The sequence below is a fragment of the Stenella coeruleoalba genome, assembly GCF_951394435.1.
Source record: "Stenella coeruleoalba genome assembly, chromosome: 19".
Classification (NCBI taxonomy): Eukaryota; Metazoa; Chordata; class Mammalia; order Artiodactyla; family Delphinidae; genus Stenella; species Stenella coeruleoalba.
Genome location: NC_137165.1, coordinates 42,389,322 through 42,408,662, shown reverse-complemented (window position 1 = coordinate 42,408,662; position 19,341 = coordinate 42,389,322). Strand labels below are relative to the sequence as shown.

The following is a 19,341-nucleotide window of genomic DNA, read 5'->3' as shown; positions in this document are numbered from 1 at the left end:
CGCTTCGCTCTCCGTCCGGCGCCAGGCGTTTCTGTGTGCAAGGTTACCGGCGTACTGGGAGACAGCAGCGATGGCGTTCCAGTGTCAGCGGGACAGCTACGCCAGGGAGGTGCGGCCGGCGGGCGGGAAACCTGATGCTCCGAGCGGGTGCGGCGGTGCGGGGAAGAAGGCGCCGCGTGGAGGGGGCACCGAGCTGGATTCAGTCCCGGTGCGCTGAGGGTTGGGGTCGGGGCTTACTCTCGCATCCCTCTTTACCCAGTTCACCACCACCGTGGTCTCCTGCAGTCCCGCGGAGCTGCAGACCGAAGGAAGCAACGGCAAGAAGGAAGTGCTGAGCGGTTTCCACGTGGTGCTAGAAGACACGCTGCTTTTCCCCGAGGGCGGGGGACAGGTACCAGGCCCATCCTTTCCCCTTTCCTTCTCCCCTCTCCGAGGAAGCCCCTAATTCTTTCCGAGCAGGTCGGAAATGCTCTCCTGGTCCTCAGTCCTAGCTGTAATGAATACAGATGGAAATTAGTTCAATTCAGTTCATTTGTTCATTCAGCAGGTATTTATCAACAAATGGTTATCTATCTGTCCGTAACAAATGCTGGGTACTAATTCAAGCCCTAAGGATAAAAGCTGAACAAGAAAATGTCTTTGCATACGTAGAATATTTATTGGAGAAAACAGACAAAACGGTGAATAGATAAGTAGTATATCAGTATGATAAATGCTATAAAGAAAATTAAAGGTCGAGGGAAAGAGAGTGATGGGATGGCCTCCTAGGTAGGGGGCAAGTTATTTCTGTCGAGAACGAAGTGAGGTGAGGGGGTAAGCCATTGCCATTATCTAGTGGTGCTGGTGGGGGGTGGGGAGTATTCCGGGGAGGGAGAATAAGTGCAAAGGACCTGAGGTAGGAATTCGATTAGGGTGATTGGCATGGACTGAAAAAGTTTCCCATGAAGGAGCACAACAGAGGGCAGACGTATCAGTGCTGTGATGGGGTAGGGGCAAGGTCCAATGAGAAAATGGGAAAGGAGAATAATAACACCAAAGGTGGGCATTGTGGGAGAGGCTTTCCCAGCCGAAACAGGGAAGCCTGTAAGACTCTGACAAGTCTAGTTAACTGCAAAATAGTCCCATATAGTTGGAGCCTCTGGTGTGTGTTGATGACAGGCTGGAGATGGTTTTGTAAAGGTAAGTGGGGGCCAGTTCAGAGGGCCTTGAAGGATGTGTTAAGGTGTGTGGACTTCATTCAGGAGGCTATGATGAGCCATGGAAGTACTTAAGCAAAGAAATGATGTGAGAGAACATATTCAGTAAACTTGATTGTGAGAAACTTCCAATTTTTCCCAGCATGGAGGTTTTCTGATCTGCTGAAGGAAAACATGTGCCCTCAGGTATCCATAGCAGGTCTCATTTTATATATCACCTCTTCCAGGAAGTCTTCCCTGATTCCCCAAGACTGTTAGGTTCCTTTTCTTTGAGCTCCTCTAAAACAATGTACTTTTTTGAACTATGGCATGTTGTAGATCATATTGCAGTTGCCTGTTAGCATGTCTTTATTCTTCTCCAGACTTTTCAGTTCCATGAGGGACCATGTCTTATTTACATTATAGTCTTGGATAGGTACAGTGTCTTGTAAGCAGTTGATATTTTGTAATATTTGATATTTTTAATGAATATTTTTGAATTTAATTCTAGTAGGAGTGTAGAAGATAGAGTGGAAGAAAGGAGAAAAATTCAGGTCAGTTTGGAAACTATTGAAAGATAAAAATCTAAACCAAGGCAATGAGAGTGAGGATTAAGTTTGTTTGGGTTTTACTAAAATTTTCGTTGCTGTAGTTACATTTTTTTTTCAAATTTTATTTATTTATTTGTTTTCGAGCTTCATGTGCTATACAGTAGGTTCTCATTAGTTATCTATTTTATGCTGTAGTTACAATTTTTGTATTCATTCTGTGATTTTGTTCTGAAGAACAAAAGGTGTTCCAAGTGAAGAGTATAGAGAGAGTCCCCTCATGAGCAAAGTGGACCACCTCACTTGGCATTGCTTCTTCTCCCTTAGGGAATCTCAAATTCTGGGTGTGTTTCTCACAAACTTCTGCTAGAGGGTCTTTGTATCCAGGAGTTAGGGTGAGCCCTACCTGCTACCATCGATTATTTTTACTTCTTTCCCCAGCCTGATGACCGTGGTACAATCAATGACATCTCTGTGCTGAGAGTGACCCGCCGGGGCGCCCAGGCTGATCATTTCACCCAGACACCTCTGACCCCTGGGACTGAGGTACAGGTCCGGGTGGACTGGGAACGGAGGTTTGACCACATGCAGCAGCATTCAGGTAGGTGGGGTGGGATGGGGCAGTTGCTGCGTGTGGGAATGTCACGATGATTGAGACGTGGTTTGGGTCCTCTAGGAGTTAACCTTTTGGAAGAGACAGACATATTCAGAATCAGCTCCAGTTCAGGCAAGATGTGATAAATGTTATAAAAGCAAAATGAGCAGTTAAAGTAAAAGTATTAGAATAACTGCTGGATTTAAGTATTATAACTTCCCACTTGATATCTATATCTGTAGATGTCTCATAGCCTTCTTAAACTCAAAATGTCCAGAATGGAATTAAAAAGCCACCCCCTCCCCCAGATCTGGTCTTCTCTTCGCCTTCACTGTGTTCAGTGCATGGCCAGCATCCACCCAGTTGCTCAAATCCTGGAAGTCAGTTCAGACACTGCTTTAGGGATAGCCAGGCAATCTGAGTCATGTCGGTTTATTTTCGAAATACTTCTCTATCTGCTTCCACTGTCAACACAGTCATCCTCATCCCAGCTCTCATCGTCTCTCCCCAGCCCTCTGTAACAGCCTCCCGGCTAGTCTCCCCATGTTCATTCTTGTCTCTTTGCAACCCATTCTCCACAAAGCAGCTAGAATATTTTTTAAAAATGAAAGGCTGATCAGGCCACTCCCCTGCTTTAAAGCTTTTCAAAGGCTACCTGTAGCTCATGATGAAGGCAAACGTCTTGCCATGGGGCACAAGGCCTGCCTGGGCTGGCGCTCATCTACTGCTCCAGCCTCACCCGGTGCTCCTGCCTCCCGCTCCCTGCATCCTGGCCATGCTGGCCTTCTCTCCATTCCTTGAACACATCCTGCTTCTTTCCTCCTTCAAGGCCTTTGGCTGTCTTGTTCCCTTTGCCTTCACAGTTGATTCCTTCTCCTCCTCGCTGTCATCGATCAGGGATGGCGCTACATCTCTAGTGCCAAGCCCTGTGCCTTGCACGTGGTAGGCACTTGATAAATTTTTGTTGAGTGAATGAATCTGGCACAATTAGAACTCGAGTTCAAATCCTGCCTCTGACGAGCTACTGTTGCCTTGGAAAGTTGTTTGATTTCTCTAGACCTTGGTTTCCTCATTCAAGAAATGGCATCATAGGGCTCCCCTGGTGGCGCAGTGGTTGAGAGTCCACCTGCCAATGCAGGGGACATGGGTTCGTGCCCTGGTCCGGGAAGATCCCACATGCCGCGGAGCGGCTGGGCCTGTGAGCCATGGCCGCTGAGCCTGCGCGTCCGGAGCCTGTGCTCCACAACGGGAGAGGCCACAATAGTGAGAGGCCTACGTACCGCAAAAAAAAAAAAAAAAAGAAATGGCATCATAAAGCCTCTTGCAGAATTCTCCTGAGGGTTTTCAATAAAGTGTCTCTCAAGAGTATTACCCAGTGCCAGGCAGGTCTTCAGCAGTAGAATTTCTGTGATGACGTTGGCATTGGGGTCGTGTCACTCATGATCACTTCTCACTTCTTCTCCCATCTCCTCTTTCTGCTCAGGGCAGCATCTCATCACTGCGGTTGCTGATCATCTGTTTGGGCTGAAGACAACATCATGGTGAGCAAGAGGCATAAGACTAATTGTCAGGCATGGGTCCCTGACTGCTGGCTCCTTTCCTAGTAGTGAGTCAGGGGTAGAAGGATAAAAATCTGTGCTCACCTGTTCCCCTCGAAGATGGGGTGGTGGATGACTTTGTGTTTTCCCTGAGAAACATCTCCCTTTGCTTAAAAAAGAATATGGACTTTGAAGCTCAGTGACGTAGGGGGTGAATCCCTTGCATGACCTTGATCATGTTCCTTATCACCCCTCACCTGTAAAGTGGAAATGACAGTCCCTACTTTGTGACATTTTTGTGAGGATTAAATACCAGCATTTACATGAACATGCTTTGTAAACGATAAACTTCCTTCTATTATTAATTGTCCCCGTCAGCATCCTGTGACCACTCTGCTTCTTCTTGCAGGGAGTTAGGGCGACTCCGGAGTGTCATCGAGCTGGACAGCCCTTCTGTGACTGCGGAGCAAGTAGCTGCCATTGAGCAGAGTGTCAATGAGAAAATCAGAGAGCGGCTGCCTGTGTATGTGCGAGAACTGAGCCTGGATGATCCCGGTGTGGAGCAGGTGAGGGGAGAGCCGGCAGGCTGGCTTCTGTAGAGTGGCCCTCCAAGGGCTCCTCATCAAAATTCAAACAGCCCTCCTCCCTCCCTTGCGTTCCAGGTGAGGGGCCGGGGTTTGCCGGATGATCATGCTGGGCCTATTCGAGTTGTCACCATCAAGAGCGTTGATTCCAACATGTGCTGTGGGACCCACGTGAGCAATCTCAGTGACCTTCAGGTAGGTGAGGAAGGGCTCTTGAGTGGGTGGGAGAGAGGGTGTCGGAGGTGGGGGATCACAACAGGGCTGAGAGTGATAGAGGGGGACACGTGAGGGGTCCTGAGTGAAATCACTCCTTATTGCTTCTGAGCCAGCAGGGAGGTCTTGATCTCTCCTACCCTTGGGTCCAGCACCTGCTGCAGGGTGGGTGGGTGGGTGGGTGGGTGTGTGTGTGTGTGTCTGTCTGTGTGTGTCTGTGTGTGTCTGTGTGTGTTTTACTTCCTTGCCTCATGTAGGTCATTAAAATCCTGGGCTCTGAGAAGGGGAAAAAGAACAAAACCAACGTGACCTTTCTGGCTGGGAACCGGGTGCTGAAGTGGATGGAGAAGAGTCACAGCACTGAGAAAGCACTGACAGCTCTGCTGAAGTACGCCCCCTTCCACTGCCTCCTTTTCTCAGCGCCTGGGCAGCCCGGAGCTTAGCCTTCCCACCTGTGCGGCAGACAGAATACTCTATCTTTAGGGGTAGGATGCAACCAGAAATGCTAAGGTGCTTTGGGTGGTCGAGCAGATGCACACAAAATGGTTTCTTCCTTTACATCCTCTTCCCCAACAGCCTGAGGCTTCCTTGGAAATGTCCCTGGGTCCCATCAGGAAGGGCGCCATTGATTTATGCCTGACACCAAAAGCAGTTGGAAAACTGGGCAGGCCTCCATGAACCTTCCTCTTGCAGGTGTGGAGCAGAGGATCATGCGGAAGCAGTGAAAAAGCTACAGAACTCCAACAAGCTCCTGCAGAAGGTGATTTATCCTTGGAGGGTGGCGAGGGTGTGGGCTCTGCCTGGAAAAGGCTCCCCAGACTCAGCCCCTCCACCTGACTGGATGTGCAGCATGTTAGTGGGCAGTGACTGGGGAGGGGAGGGGTGGAGAGACGGTATTCTTTCTGGTTACCCTTTCCCCACCTGTCAACTGAGTTATGGCATCCTTTTCAGAGCAACCTGAATCTGCTCAGAGACCTGGCTGTGCACGTTGCCCACAGCCTCAGGAACAGCCCAGACTGGGGAGGTGTGGTCACATTACACAGGTGAGGCCAGGGGTGCTAGGCTTAGGGCTCAGCCCCTCCCCTGTACACAGTGCAGAGTGGGAGGCGGGTCGCCCCAGGAGTTCTTTTTTTTTTTGCGGTACGCGGGCCTCTCACTGTTGTGGTCTCTCCCGTTGCGGAGCACAGGCTCCGGACGCGCAGGCTCAGTGGCCATGGCTCACGGGCCCAGCCGCTCCGCGGTATGTGGGATCTTCCCGGACCGGGGCGCGAACCCGTGTCCCCTGCATCGGCAGGCGGACTCTCAACCACTGCGCCACCAGGGAAGTCCCACCCCCGGTGTTCTTAAGGCTGAGAAGACCCGAAGAAGTGTGTTGCCTTGCAGATTTCCTGGGTTTGATATAAACATCTTCACTATAACTTTCATTAGAGCCTTCCCTCATTTCCTTTGCCATCTAACAGGTCTCCACTTACCTGGGTGAATCCTGTTTAAGGGAGACAGAAACAAACGCAAAACTTGTTAGAGCGTGCCGAGGCTTAGAAAGATGCCAGGCTGGCCCTCAGAGAGCACGCTCTTTCTCTGGGACTCTGCACAAAAGGCAGCGGTGTGGCCAGCCTCACGAGGAGGAGCTGGGCTTCCTGCAGTTTCCTAGCTCCCGTTGCAACTTGGATCTGATGTCTTTGCCCTTTGTTTTAGGAAGGAGGGTGATTCTGAGTTCATGAATATCATCGCCAACGAGATTGGGTCAGAGGTAAGAGGAGCATGAGGTTCTCTGTCCGCCCCGGGTGGAGACCTAATGAGGGGCGTCAGGTTAGCTGAGGTCCCTCCGCATGAACACATGAAGAATAGGGAACAGAAATTCATTCAACGCTATTTTCTCAGCACTGACTCTGAGCTAGACTCTGTTTTAGGTGCCAAGCTCAGTCAGTGGTATTGACCTTTCTGGGGCTGTGGCACTTACCAGCTTCAGAGCTCCTTTTATCAGAACTGGAACTCCTCCGTGCCACCCACATTTATATGTGCTGAGGGCTGATTTCAGAAATACGGCGGTCGGCTAGGCCCTTAGAAGGCCGTCCGTTCAGTGTTCCTTTGCCTCTGGCTTCAGCCACCCGTCCCGGTCCTGACCAGAGCTTAGTGGTTTCCAGGTCTCTCTTTTGCATTCACTCAGGAAACACCTTTGGGAATATCTACTCTGGGCCAAGCAGTGTGTGTGTATCTCTCCTCTTATTTCTGTGTAGAGAGTACTGATACTCAAGGAGCTCACTCTTGAGTCTGGGAGACAACCGTGTATGCCGACATTTATAACTTAGGGTGGTCAGTGCTAGAGGCAGAGGAGCGCATTCCCTGAAAGGCTGGGGAGGCTTCAGGGGAGAGGCCTAGAAGACTGCTTAGCAGTCATCGGCAGACAGGGGAGCCGAGGTGGCCAAGCAGAGGGAAACACGGAGGTTTTGGCGATAGCAGTCACAGGGTGCAAGGGGCGGTGTGGGAGTGGGGTGACCAGGCTGCAGAGTTTGGCGGGAGTCAGATCGTGAAAGACATTCTATGCTTGGTCATGGTCAGCAGGCTTCTGCCCCCTTCTTAATATTCAACCTAAGTTCCTATGGCCACTCTCAAAGTTTCTTGTCCCTAGTGGGCCCCAGAGTGGAGGGGCTGCCTTACATTCATGAGGAACATCACTTGTGGTTTAGGAGGGAAAACCTGTTTTCCTTTTAATTGAGATGTTATTGGTATGTAATACTGTGTAAGGTGTACACTGTGTTGATTTGGTATCTTTATATATTGCAATATGATAAAAGTCTGTTCCTGAGACTGAAGAGAGTGCAGTTTAGGGGGGATTGACTGCACGTCTTTTAAGTGTCAGGGCTCATCTTGTCTTCCATCCTAGGAGACCCTCCTGTTCCTAACTGTGGGCGAAGAGAAAGGTGCTGGACTCTTCTTACTGGCAGGGCCAGCTGAGGCTGTGGAGACCCTGGCGCCCAGGTAATCTTCCGTGGACTGCTTTGCACGGGTGGAAGAGCCTGTAAGCCTAACCTACTAATAGCACCCTTGTTGGATGCAAAGGGCCACCGCATCTGCATCTCATTTTTTTTTTTTAATAAATTTATTTATTTATTTATTTATTTTTGGCTGTGTTGGGTTTTCGTTTCTGTGCGAGAGCTTTCTCCAGTTGCGGCGAGCGGGGGCCACTGTTCATCGCGGTGCGCGGACCTCTCACTGTCGCGGCCTCTCCCGTTGCAGAGCACAGGCTCTAGATGGGCAGGCTCAGTAGTTGTGGCGCATGGACCTAGCCGCTCCACGGCTTGTGGGATCTTCCTGGACCGGGGCACGAACCCGTGTCCCCTGCATTGACAGGCAGATTCTTAACTACTGCGCCACCAGGGAAGCCCCTGCATCTCATTTTCATTCACATCACAGTCATGTGATGTTGCCTTAGCGGAAATAATGATCACCACCGTCATTCCCAGTTTTAGAGATGAGGGACAGCACATTGTGTACCTGAGATCTCACGGTTAAAGTGGCAGAACTGAGACTCGAGCCCAGGACTTTCGGCTCCAAATCTCACGTGCTTTGTGTTTTTTCTTTTAGAAATTGAGATTCATAAGTGATACATGAATACAGGTGCTGGATTCTCACTAGGCAGATGAAGCACCTGCTTAAGGCATCAGCAAAGCAGAGGCACAGACAAACTTGGGGGGAAAAAATTAGGGTTTTGAGACTGAATCAAAAAACCTATTGATGTAGTTATTATAGAAAAATTAGAATTGTGTTGGACTTTTTTACTCTTATATTGTTTATATTTTCTTATTTTAAATTAGATATGGAGGTGGAGTGCACCATATTCTTTCTGGCATTTAGGGTTTTGAAGTCCTGATTGGCTGTGATGAATATGTGTTCACTGTAAAACACTGAAGGAAAACAGAAGTATTCAGAGCAGAGGTTCCTGACAGGCAGCCAGCTGTGGCCTATAGACTGGTTTGGCCTGTGTACAACTTTAAATTTTTAAAATTAGTTGCTACATTTTAAAATTAGGAGATTTTTATTTAAAAATAGGGAGTTTTAGCTTTTCTCAAAAAAGGAAGAGAAAAAGGCACACGCTTGCAACACCGGACTGACGTTCCTGCAGGTTAGTATCTACGAGGACGTGAGTGGGGCCTGCTTCTTCAGATAGCACGGGCCCGGCCAGTGCCATAGGCCCACCTTTCTCGCTCAGCCCCAGTTGCTTCCCTGCTGCTCCCGCAGGCCTTTGTGTCTACAGCTCTTTACTCCTAATGACGCTCATCCTGTTCCTTGGAGGTTGCCGTAATTTAGCCTGTTTCTAGACACTTCTGTTGTTTCCAGTTATTCACTCTTTTTATTTTTAAATCATTAATTAATTTATTTTTGGCTGCGTTGGGTCTACGTTGCTGCGCGCGGGCTTTCTCTAGTTGCGGCGAACCGGGGCTACTCTTCGTTGTGGTGCGCAGGCTTCTCATTGCGGTGGCTTCTCTTGTTGCAGAGCACGGGCTCTAGGCGCATGGGCTGTAGTAGTTGTGACCCGTGGGCTCTAGAGCACAGGCTCAGTAGTTGTGGCGCACGGGCTTAGTTGCTCCGTGACATGTGGTGTCTTCCCGGACCAGGGCTCGAACCCGTGTCCCCTGCATTGGCAGGCGGATTCTTAATCAGTGTGCCACCAGGGAAGCCCCCAGTTATTCGCTGTTAAATAAATATGGTACCCATATCTTTGTGCACATGTGCAAGTATTTCTAGAAGCCATTTACTTTTTCTCTCCCCCCAGCCCAAGGGGAAAGCCTCAGGGCTGCCCTTGGTTTTCCTGTGACTTTTCCCTCAAAGACACCCTCCCTGACTGTCTCTCTGCTCCCCAGGGTGGCTGAGGTGCTAGAAGGCAAGGGAGCGGGGAAGAAAGGCCGCTTTCAGGGCAAGGCCACCAAGATGAGCCGTCGGGCAGAGGTGCAGGCGCTTCTCCAGGACTACGTCAGCACGCAGAGTGCAGAAGAGTGAGGGCTCGGGTGCCTCCCTGGTTGTCCGTTGACAGCCGGCCTCCTGTGACCACAGAAGGAGTCTCTTGGACGATAAAATAGTTTGACTTGAAATGATTGTGGTACCATGTGTATTTACATGATGGATTTGAATTTATACAGTATATTCCAGTGTGCTTATGTGATCAGTGTCTTTGTGAATAAACAGCTTTATTTTTTAACATTTATTTTATTGAAGTATAGTTGATATATACAATGTTGTGTTAATTTCTGCTGTACAGTAGAGTGATTCAGCTACATATGTTCTTTTTCATAATTTTTCCATTATGGTTTATCACAAGATATTGAATATAGTTCCCTGTGCTATACAGTAGGACCTTGTTGTTTATCCATTCTATATATAATAGTTTGCATCTGCTAATCCCAAACTCCCAGTCCATCCCTACCTACCCCCCACCCCCACCCCTACTATGGCATCCACAAGTCTGTTCTCTCTGTTTGTGAGTCTTAAACAGCCTTCTAATTCAGCTTCTGTTAGGCACACCCTATCCGTGAGTGTTATGTTGATGAACTGTAGTAATTTATCTAAACCCAGCTGCAGTCTTTCTTCATGTAGAAATGCAGCTGCCTAAGGAGATGTGAGTCAGACCAGAGGCTTGGCTTAGGGCTTAGACTCACGTCTCCTTGTTTTCTCTTATTTTTTCCTTATTTCTTTTCCTAGTCTTGTGTTTCAGAATTAAAAGGTATCAATGACTTTGTAAATAGGTCAAGAGGGCACGAAAATATATAGTTGAAAGATGTTCCAAGTCTGCTATTGAGGCAGGAAAAGGATGGAAAAAGATACCAGGCAAGACTAACCCAGAGAAAGCTGGGGGCATTATTAATATGAGGTAAATGAGACTTTAAGGCTGTAACACTTTAAGAATCATTATTGGCTCCGCCCCCCCAGAAAAAAAAAAAAAGGAATTCCCTGGCGGTCCAGTGGTTAGGACTCGGTGCTTTCACTGCTGTGGCCTGGGTTCAATCCCTGGTGGGGGAAGTAAGATCCCGCAAGCTGCACAGCATGGCCAAAAAAAAAAAAAAAAAGAATCATTATTAGAGACCAAGAGAGACGTGTGGTGATAAAAGGAAGATAAAATAGTTCTAAATTTATAGGTATCTAATAACAGCCTCAAAATACATTAAGCAGACATTGACAGATCTAAAAGGAGAAACAAATCCATAGTTGATGGAAGATTTAAAGTCATCTTTCAGCAGCTGATAGAACAAGAGGAAGCATTATCTCAAGGTTAAGAGCATAGACTGGAGTTTCACAGACCTGAGTAGTCCTGGCTTCGTGCATCTATAGGTGGTAGAACTATATAACAAAAAGCGAGGGATTGATTTTAAAAGGACAACATTTATTGATACTTCTGGGGGGGAGTGAAGCAGGACGAAGAAGGGACCCAAGATGGGGGTGGGAGGGTGGTTTCCGGGGTGCCCGCAGTGTTTTGTTTCTTGACTTGGGTGACAGGTAAACATCGGGCTTTGCTCTGTGATTACGCACTGTAGTCTACATTGATGATTTATTCCATGAGGTTATATTTCACAATGTAAGAATACAACTTAAAAAAAATCTGGTTCTGTTGTTTGCTCACTTGGGAGAGTTATCTTGCCTTTTCAACCTTCACTTTCCTCACTGGTGACGTGGCAGTAATGGGGGTGCCTCAATCTCTGTGGTGTTGGGAAGTAACATATTCAACTGTAGGTGCTCAAGAAAACACTGGATTCCTGGAGATGACCTAGAATGGGTATTTCTGATTACCTAATGTTCAGTTCCTCTTTACCTGCGAATCGAGGATGGGTTGTAACAGCAGGAGTGGCTGCACTTCTGCCACCTCCAGGTGAGCTGCATCCCTGGGCAGTGCCGCTGTGGATGGACGTGTGTGCAGGCACCTCCTATGCTTCCTCAGGTTATTTTGGAGCTATGATTGAGGCCAAGGGAGGCGTCTCTTGAACCCAGCAGCTACCGGTGAATAGCTTCAGATTAGATGTCTGTCTCCTTGTTCACACAAGGACTTTATTCAGGTAAAATTCCCACATGAGGAATTTCTGCTGCGTTCCTGCTGGAGAAACTGAGGCAGGCAGGGAGCGTGGCTTCATAGAATTTGGCTGGATGGAATTGAGTGGTTACCTACTGTAGTGGCTTTCAAACTTTTGTCTTCAATTTAAAGGAAGCTTTTCTTCATGAGTCTTACATATAACAGCCCAATTCAGAAATGGATGAAAGCTGTGTTGATCTGGTTGGAAAAAGGAGTGGAGGCTTGGAGTTTTGCAGGAGCTTAGAGGGCCCTGAGGTACCCCCATGGAGCCACAGGGCACCATTTGGAAACCACTGATGTAGTGTAACTATTTTATAGATGAGAAGGTTCAGGGAAGGTAGGTGCCAATGGGTATATGATTAGTAATAGTACCATAGGGCAATAAGCATCCAAGGTAGTTAAAAAGATTAGCTTCACATTTAACAAGTTTTTTTTTTTTTTTTTTTTTTTTTTAGGTACGCGGGCCTCTCACTGTTGTGGCCTCTCCCGTTGCGGAGCACAGGCTCCGGACGCACAGGCTCAGCGGCCATGGCTCACGGGCCCAGCCGCTCCGCGGCATGTGGGATCCTCCCGGACCGGGGCACGAACCCATGTGCCCTGCATTGGCAGGCAGACTCTCAACCACTGCGCCACCAGGGAAGCCCTTAACAAGTATTTTTTGATGTGCCATTCCATTTCAAAGTATAGACCAATTCTCCCCAATAGCCCCTGTGTTCTCCCTCACAGGGCATGTCAGCTTTGATGTTTGTGCTGGTCCTATAAATCAAACTTATGGTTGAATCCTGGGTCTCCGGATGAGGTTATGTGCTTACATGTGCATGTGATATAGAAGTTCAGGGTGGATACCGCTCTGGTGTGGAATCATTTTTTCCTCCTGTGTCAAGAGCTCCTAAGGAGAGAATGACGGTGTCCAGTTAGTTTTCTCCCAAAGTGAAAGAAGCTAAAACAGCTTGTCTGGTAAGACTGAAAGCCACAAGGCAGCCTACTTGGCAGGGACAGAAGTCCAGAGTCTGAGACTTCAGCTGGAGCCAGGAGGAGGATGAGTGGGAGAGCTGGGCTGCAGGCAGGTGGCCAGAGGGAAGAGAAATTTGAGTTTCTGAGGCAAAATTTAGGCATTGACGTTGCATCAGTAGGCTGCGGAGGGGGTATGAAAGGCATCGAGAGATATTTTTAAAATGTATTTTTATTTTATTTTAAATAAATTTAAATAAATTAATTAAATAAATTAAATTTTAAAAGTAAATTAAAAAATGTATTTTAAAAATTTTGGGCTGCACCACACAGCATGCGGGATATTAGTTCCCCGACCAGGGATCAAACCTGCGCCCCGTGCAGTGGACACAGGGAGTCTTAACAACTGGACCTCCAGGGAAGTCCCTAAAAAACGTATTTAAAAATTTTTTTTCTCCAGCCCTGCCTCTGCCCAATTTTCCTTGCCAGAGACAGCCACTAATTTCTTATATATCCTCTGGCAGTATTTTTTTCATAGATGTGTATAAATCTCCCCTCTTTTGAAACATAATGTACACTCCTCTGCATCTTGCTTTCCTCAATTAAATGAGTATCGTGTTTTAAAACAAAACCATAGTGTAAAAGTTAGGCAGTACAAAATGGAATCGTTGATGAGAGACGGGGAAGTATTATTTGCTTCACAGAAGGGTTCCTACTTAGAGAAGGACTCAGGCAGGATTCCCTTGAACAGAGACCCAAGGGAATTCTTTTTTTTTGAGGAGGGAGTTGTTTGTTTGTTTGTTTTTTGGCTGCATGGCTTGTGGGATCCTAGTTCCCCTACCAGGGATCAAACCCGGGCCCCCTGCAGTGGAAGCGTGGAGTCCTAACCCCTGGACCACCGAGGAATTCCCATGAGTTCATTTTCTTGTGTGTGTGATCTCCCTCTCTCCCTCTGTGTTTCTGTTTCATCGGGGTGTAATAAAAATAGCAGTGAACTGGGCTTCCCTGGTGGCGCAGTGGTTAAGAATCCACCTGCCGATGCAGGGGACACGAATTCGATCCCTGGTCCAAGAAGATCTCATGTGCTGCGGAGCAACTAAAGCCGTGCACCACATCTACTGAAGCCTGTGTGCCTAGAGCCCGTGCTCCGCAACAAGAGAAGCCACTGCAATGAGAAGCCAACGCACCGCAACGAACAGTAGCCCCCGCTCGCTGCAACTAGAGAAAGACTGCCCGCAGCAATGAAGACCCAACGCAGACAAAAATGAATAAAATAAATTTATTAAAAAAAAAAAAGCAGTGGACTGGGGCCACCCTTGCTTGCCACCACTCAGGTGGGTTCTGGTCACGTAGGCTTAGAATGACCATATGATTTATTACCCGAACTTGGGGACTTCTAAGAGTGAAAGGGGTGCTCCACACATCTCTCCAGAACCACAAACCAGGTTGGTCTCGGGCAAATCCGGGGTGTATGGTTTCCCTGCTGAGACTCTCCCTTACCTTCAATTTCTTAACCGGCAAGTGGGGATGTGAACACGGTGTCCTAAGAAAGAAGGAATTTTCTGAAATAATTAGGAAAATGCATCAAGATTTGAGCTAATTATGTGAAAACAGTAACTAGTTGTGTAAAGGAAGGGAAAATAAAGCAGCACATTTTGAACTGGTGATGTCATTCACACCTGTCAAAGGGGCCCTAATCCAATGCCCTGGGGAGAGGTACAGTTTGTATTCAAGGGATGGGGTGGATTATCTTTTGTGAGGTTCACCAGAAAATCAAGCAGAGTGAGTTTGATCATTTACTAGAGTAACATTAAATGAGGACCAAGAGAATAATAGGTATTAATTAGCACAAAATGTAGTAGAGTTTTAGGTACACATATACACACATAGATTGCATATTCTGGAACATGGCTAGAATCCACTTTTACAGCATAGAAATAGTGAGAAATGGCTCCCTCTTGGCTAAGAAAGTTTTATGACTTAAGTACCCATAAATTGCTGAAGACAATGCTGTGGCTCACACCAAGGTGAAGGTCTCCTTTGTAACTATGTGTGTACATGGAGGTGCTGGATCAGGTTTTAGTACGAAAGACAAACGACATCAGATGAAAGCTGGACACAGAGCAGGAGACAGCCTGAATTCAGGCAGGCGTAGTGCCTAAATGTCTTGTAGCTCCACCCCACCCTTTAGTCCTGAGTGGAAACGAGAGAGTCAGCCAAGTTATGCTAGAATGCCAGGTATTTTCCTTAATAAGAACTTAAATAAACTGCAGAGCCCTGCTGGGAAAACAGACAGCTCAACATACCCTAATGAAATGCTCTTGAAGAAAGCTTCTGTGTCTCCCATTCCTTTCCTGAATTGGATCCAAACTATGACTAAAGTGCCTTCGATGGAGGGAAACCAGGGCTATCTGGGAAAGAGTGATGGAAAGTTTTCTTCTTTTTTCCAGAAAGGTCTGCACCTTCTGTGAAGACTACTGCTGGCAGAGTGCCAGACTCTCAATGTCAAGGAACAAGAGTGGGTCTTGGTGAACTGGCCGGTGTCCAGAGCAGAAGAGGCGCTGATAATGAGAGCCTTCTCTCTCTTTTGCTGAGTCCTTTCGTGAACTCCCTGCAGAAGCCACCCGCAGCCGAGGCCTCCTGTAAACCATCCCTGTTCATCCTCAAACATCCTCAAAGCCAAGTGTTTCAGAATCAACCTTTTCTTCTGTGAAAATAAAAGTTCCTCTATCTTCCATGTCACCTAACTTGTTTCTGTTGTTATTGCTGATTTGGGTATGTGGTAAACCATCATGGAATTCATTTGTTCATGTATTCAACAGGTATTTATTGAGAGTGTAGTGTGCGTCAGACACTGTTCTAAGAACTGGGCCATACTGGTGGATAAAACAGCTGTGGTCACTGTTTTCAATGGTATTTGAGGTCCTGGAGAAGAAAGGGGAGAGAGAAGCAAATAAATGTAAAATTATACATTCTGTTAAGTCAAACAGGAAAAGAACAGGGTGATGTGAGAGAATAATGGGGGGAGGAGAGCAGAGGAGGATTGTGGCAGAGACAACAGAGGACTGAGTGGAATTTAGTCGCTCCTGGGCTCCAGTATCCAGGCCATCTCAAATACAGCAGTGCGCTTAATAGGCAAACAAAACTAGTTTATTCTAAGACAGCTGCTGGTTTCCCTTCCAACCAGATGGTCATTGCTAAGCCCCTTCTTTATAGAAATTCTGGACTGCGAATTGTCCTCAGCCCCAGAAAGTAACAGGGTCTTAAAAAGGCTGATGGAGTGAGTCATATATTTTGGGCACCTTTTACTTGGCTGTTACAAGGAGGCGAAGAATAAGACAGACATGAAGCTTGTGTTGCTCTTCACCCAAATGAACCTCTCCCACCAATTTTAGGCCATTTCTTCTGGTCCCCAGAGGCCCACCTCCCTCCCCATTAACAGAAGGTAAATCCTGTGTTACACCCCAGCAAGAAGAGGGTGACAAAAACATAGTCTGAAAAAGACCTCACAAAGGCAAAGAAGTTACACTTGATAAAACCCTCTACTAATTGCAGTTCCAAACAGTGAAAAGCAGATTTCAGTGCCACTGCCTAATTTTTATTTTATTATTGTTTGGTATTGCTTAATTATTGGTTGCTGTTAAACATATAGAGTTCTGCCAGGTGTTGTTCTAAGCACTTTATAAATATCAACTTATTTAATTCTCAGAACAACCCCATGAGATGGATTCCATTGTCATCCCCATTTTACAGATGAGGATACTGAGGCACAGAGAGATAAGGAGATTGCTGGGGTCACACGGCTAGTTAATGACAGGGCACAACTTTGAACTAGCAATCTGGCTCCCGAGCCCATCTGCCTAACCACCATGTTGTGTGTCCTCTGAGTAACATAGCTAGTATATTTAAGTAGTTATGTAAGTATTCGTAATATACTTTAAAAGAGCACACAAATTATATATATGTGTGTGTATATATATACATATATATAATGTATATATATAATTTGTATAATATATTTGTATAATATATTATATATAATTATATATAATATATATATAAATATATTATATTTGTATAATACATATATATATATGACCAACATCTTTTCTTTTATAAACTAGCATCTCTCTCATGGTTAAATAAGTGATTTCAGGACGGGGGCATTTAAGGATCTTAAGGCTGTCTGGTGCTTTTGGCAAGGAAAAAGATCAAATAAGCAAGCTATAAGGAGAAGTGAAAACCTTCCATTATACTGTTGCCATGTAGCTTCTAATTTTACCTCTGTTAGGGCAGGTACATACCTTATCATGCTGAAAGCCAGAGGGCCCAGAAGAGAAGCCCCTTATTCCCTACATTTAATTCGAAGCCTGTCTGTCTCCCCTTTTCTGTTACTCTGGGCTCTATTTCTATGAAGACAATATTCCATGTGTTTTACAAATGGTGCTCGAAAAAGTGTACTTGGCCTGTTTGGATCCTTGGTGTGGGTGAGTCAGGGATTTCCATTCAGCTTTGGAAAAGGCTGAAAAGCTGTCTTGCTGGAAAAGTTCCACTGTCCTCCCGTTTTCCTTGGCTGTGTCTTTGCTGCCTGTTACCAGCAAGATTAACTCGTCCTGAAGTTTTGCATGAAAACTAATTTTGAGTTTCTTTTGCTCTTGTCATTTGCTTCTTGCCCCAGACCAGAATTCTCTCGTGGTCTCAGTCCCAACATCAAGACTGTAATTTAACAGCAGAGGGTGCTGTGAGCCTGTGGTTGCCCAGGCCTCCGCCAGAAAAAAAGAAGATAAAAGAGCCCCCGCTGATTCAGCCAGCCTGGAAGAAGGCTTCTCATTGTCTTGGCCCCTTGTGGCTACTGAAGATCTTGCCTGGGGGACGTGGAGTAGTGAGACGTTTCTCGAAAAGCCAGCAGGGAAGGAAGAGACAAGTTGTGGCCTTCTGGAAATGATTTGTCATTTGTGTTTTTGAGAGTTTTAACCCTTCTCTGGTCAAATTGATGCTTGATATTTTATGCCCTTACCTCCATGAAGACCAGAGATTCTGAATAGTGCTGAATCCTAACTTAATTCAGAAAACAGCATCCGCTTTCTGGGCTCAGCCTTAGTTTGCAACGACAAGGCTAAATGCACTAAGGTCAGAATCATGGGTAAACATGGGACCTGTTTTGATGCCTCCCTCAGGAGAATGGTGAAGAAAATTGAAGTCCGCCAGCACGCCAAGTACACTTGTTCCTTCTGAGGTGAAATCAAAATGAAGAGCTGAGTTGTGGGGATCAGGCACTGGGGTTCCTGCATGAAAATTGTAGCTGGTGGTGCCGGAACCTCCCAGCCCACTTCTGCAGTCACAGTAACGTCTGCCCTCAGAAGACTGAAGACATGCAAAGGCCAGTAAGAGCTCCACCATTTGAAACATTGCTAGCTCATAATAAATAGCTTGATTTATGTAACAAACACACAAAACAGAATACAGCATTCATGATTCCCATTTTCCAGCACCCCCTGGAAACCCCTGCTGAATTCCTCTATACTGATGCTATCAATGGCTGCAGTAAGACAACAGGGAACATTTCTTTCTTTGTTTCATCTTTTTGTAAGCTGAGGCTTGACTGCTACCTCCAGGTTATCTCTGTTTTTCTCAGTCTTCCTGAAATTCTGCATCTTTAACTCTTTTTTTTTTTCCAGCTTCTTGACTTCCTACAACGTTTTTCATGTCTTGATTATTATTTTTTTACATCTTTATTGGAGTATAATTGCTTTACAATGGTGTGTTAGTTTCTGCTTTATAACAAAGTGAATCAGTTATACATATACATATGTTCCCATATCTCTTCCCTGTTGCATCTCCCTCCCTCCCACACTCCCTATCCCACCCCTCCAGGCGGTCACAAAGCACCGAGCTGACCTCCCTGTGCTATGCAGCTGCTTCCCACTAGCTATCTACCTTACGTTTGGTAGTGTATATATGTCCATGCCTCTCTCTCGCTTTGTCACAGCTTACCCTTCCCTCTCCCCATATCCTCAAGTCCATTCTCTAGTAGGTCTGTGTCTTTATTCCTGTCTTACCCCTAGGTTCTTCATGACATTTTTTTTCTTAAATTCCACATATATGTGTTAGCATACGGTATTTGTCTTTCTCTTTCTGACTTACTTCACTCTGTATGACAGACTCTAGGTCTATCCACCTCATTACAAATAGCTCAATTTCGTTTCTTTTTATGGCTGAGTAATATTCCATTGTATATATGTGCCACATCTTCTTTATCCATTCATCCGATGATGGACACTTAGGTTGTTTCCATCTCCGGGCTATTGTAAATAGAGCTGCAATGAACATTTTGGTACATGACTCTTTTTGAATTATGGTTTTCTCAGGGTATGCCCAGTAGTGGGATTGCTGGGTCATATGCTAGTTCTATTTGTAGTTTTTTAAGGAACCTCCATACTGTTCTCCACAGTGGCTGTATCAATTTACATTCCCACCAACAGTGCAAGAGGGTTCCCTTTTCTCCACACCCTCTCCAGCATTTATTGTTTCTAGATTTTTTGATGATGGCCATTCTGTCATGTCTTGATTATTGACAGAAAGCAATAGCAACGTTTTGTATTTCTGGCTATTTCAGTTACCTTTGCTCTAAGCAAATTTGCTTTATAAGATATATTTTTATAAAACCCTTCACACCAGGC

At 46.2% G+C, this 19,341-nt stretch overlaps 1 protein-coding gene across 1 annotated transcript; it reads left to right on the top strand.

Annotated features, from left to right (window-relative positions):
- Positions 1 to 25: 25 nt before the first annotated feature.
- AARSD1 (alanyl-tRNA synthetase domain containing 1) lies at positions 26 to 9,856 on the top strand. Its single transcript, XM_079903811.1, has 12 exons — positions 26 to 109; positions 260 to 391; positions 2,165 to 2,324; positions 3,802 to 3,859; positions 4,266 to 4,422; positions 4,519 to 4,635; positions 4,911 to 5,041; positions 5,347 to 5,413; positions 5,605 to 5,696; positions 6,349 to 6,403; positions 7,538 to 7,632; positions 9,516 to 9,856. The coding sequence occupies exons 1-12, from the start codon at positions 71 to 73 to the stop codon at positions 9,649 to 9,651; spliced, it is 1,239 nt and encodes a 412-aa protein (XP_079759937.1). The 5' UTR covers positions 26 to 70; the 3' UTR covers positions 9,652 to 9,856.
- Positions 9,857 to 19,341: the final 9,485 nt, after the last annotated feature.

Bases quoted from the DNA above. Each gene is read 5' to 3' on its own strand.
- AARSD1 (XM_079903811.1), top strand. From the start codon at position 71: ATGGCGTTCCAGTGTCAGCGGGACAGCTACGCCAGGGAG. The intron at 4,423-4,518 runs GTGAGGGGAGAG...CTTGCGTTCCAG, and splicing joins ATGATCCCGGTGTGGAGCAG to GTGAGGGGCCGGGGTTTGCC. The intron at 4,636-4,910 runs GTAGGTGAGGAA...TGCCTCATGTAG, and splicing joins GCAATCTCAGTGACCTTCAG to GTCATTAAAATCCTGGGCTC.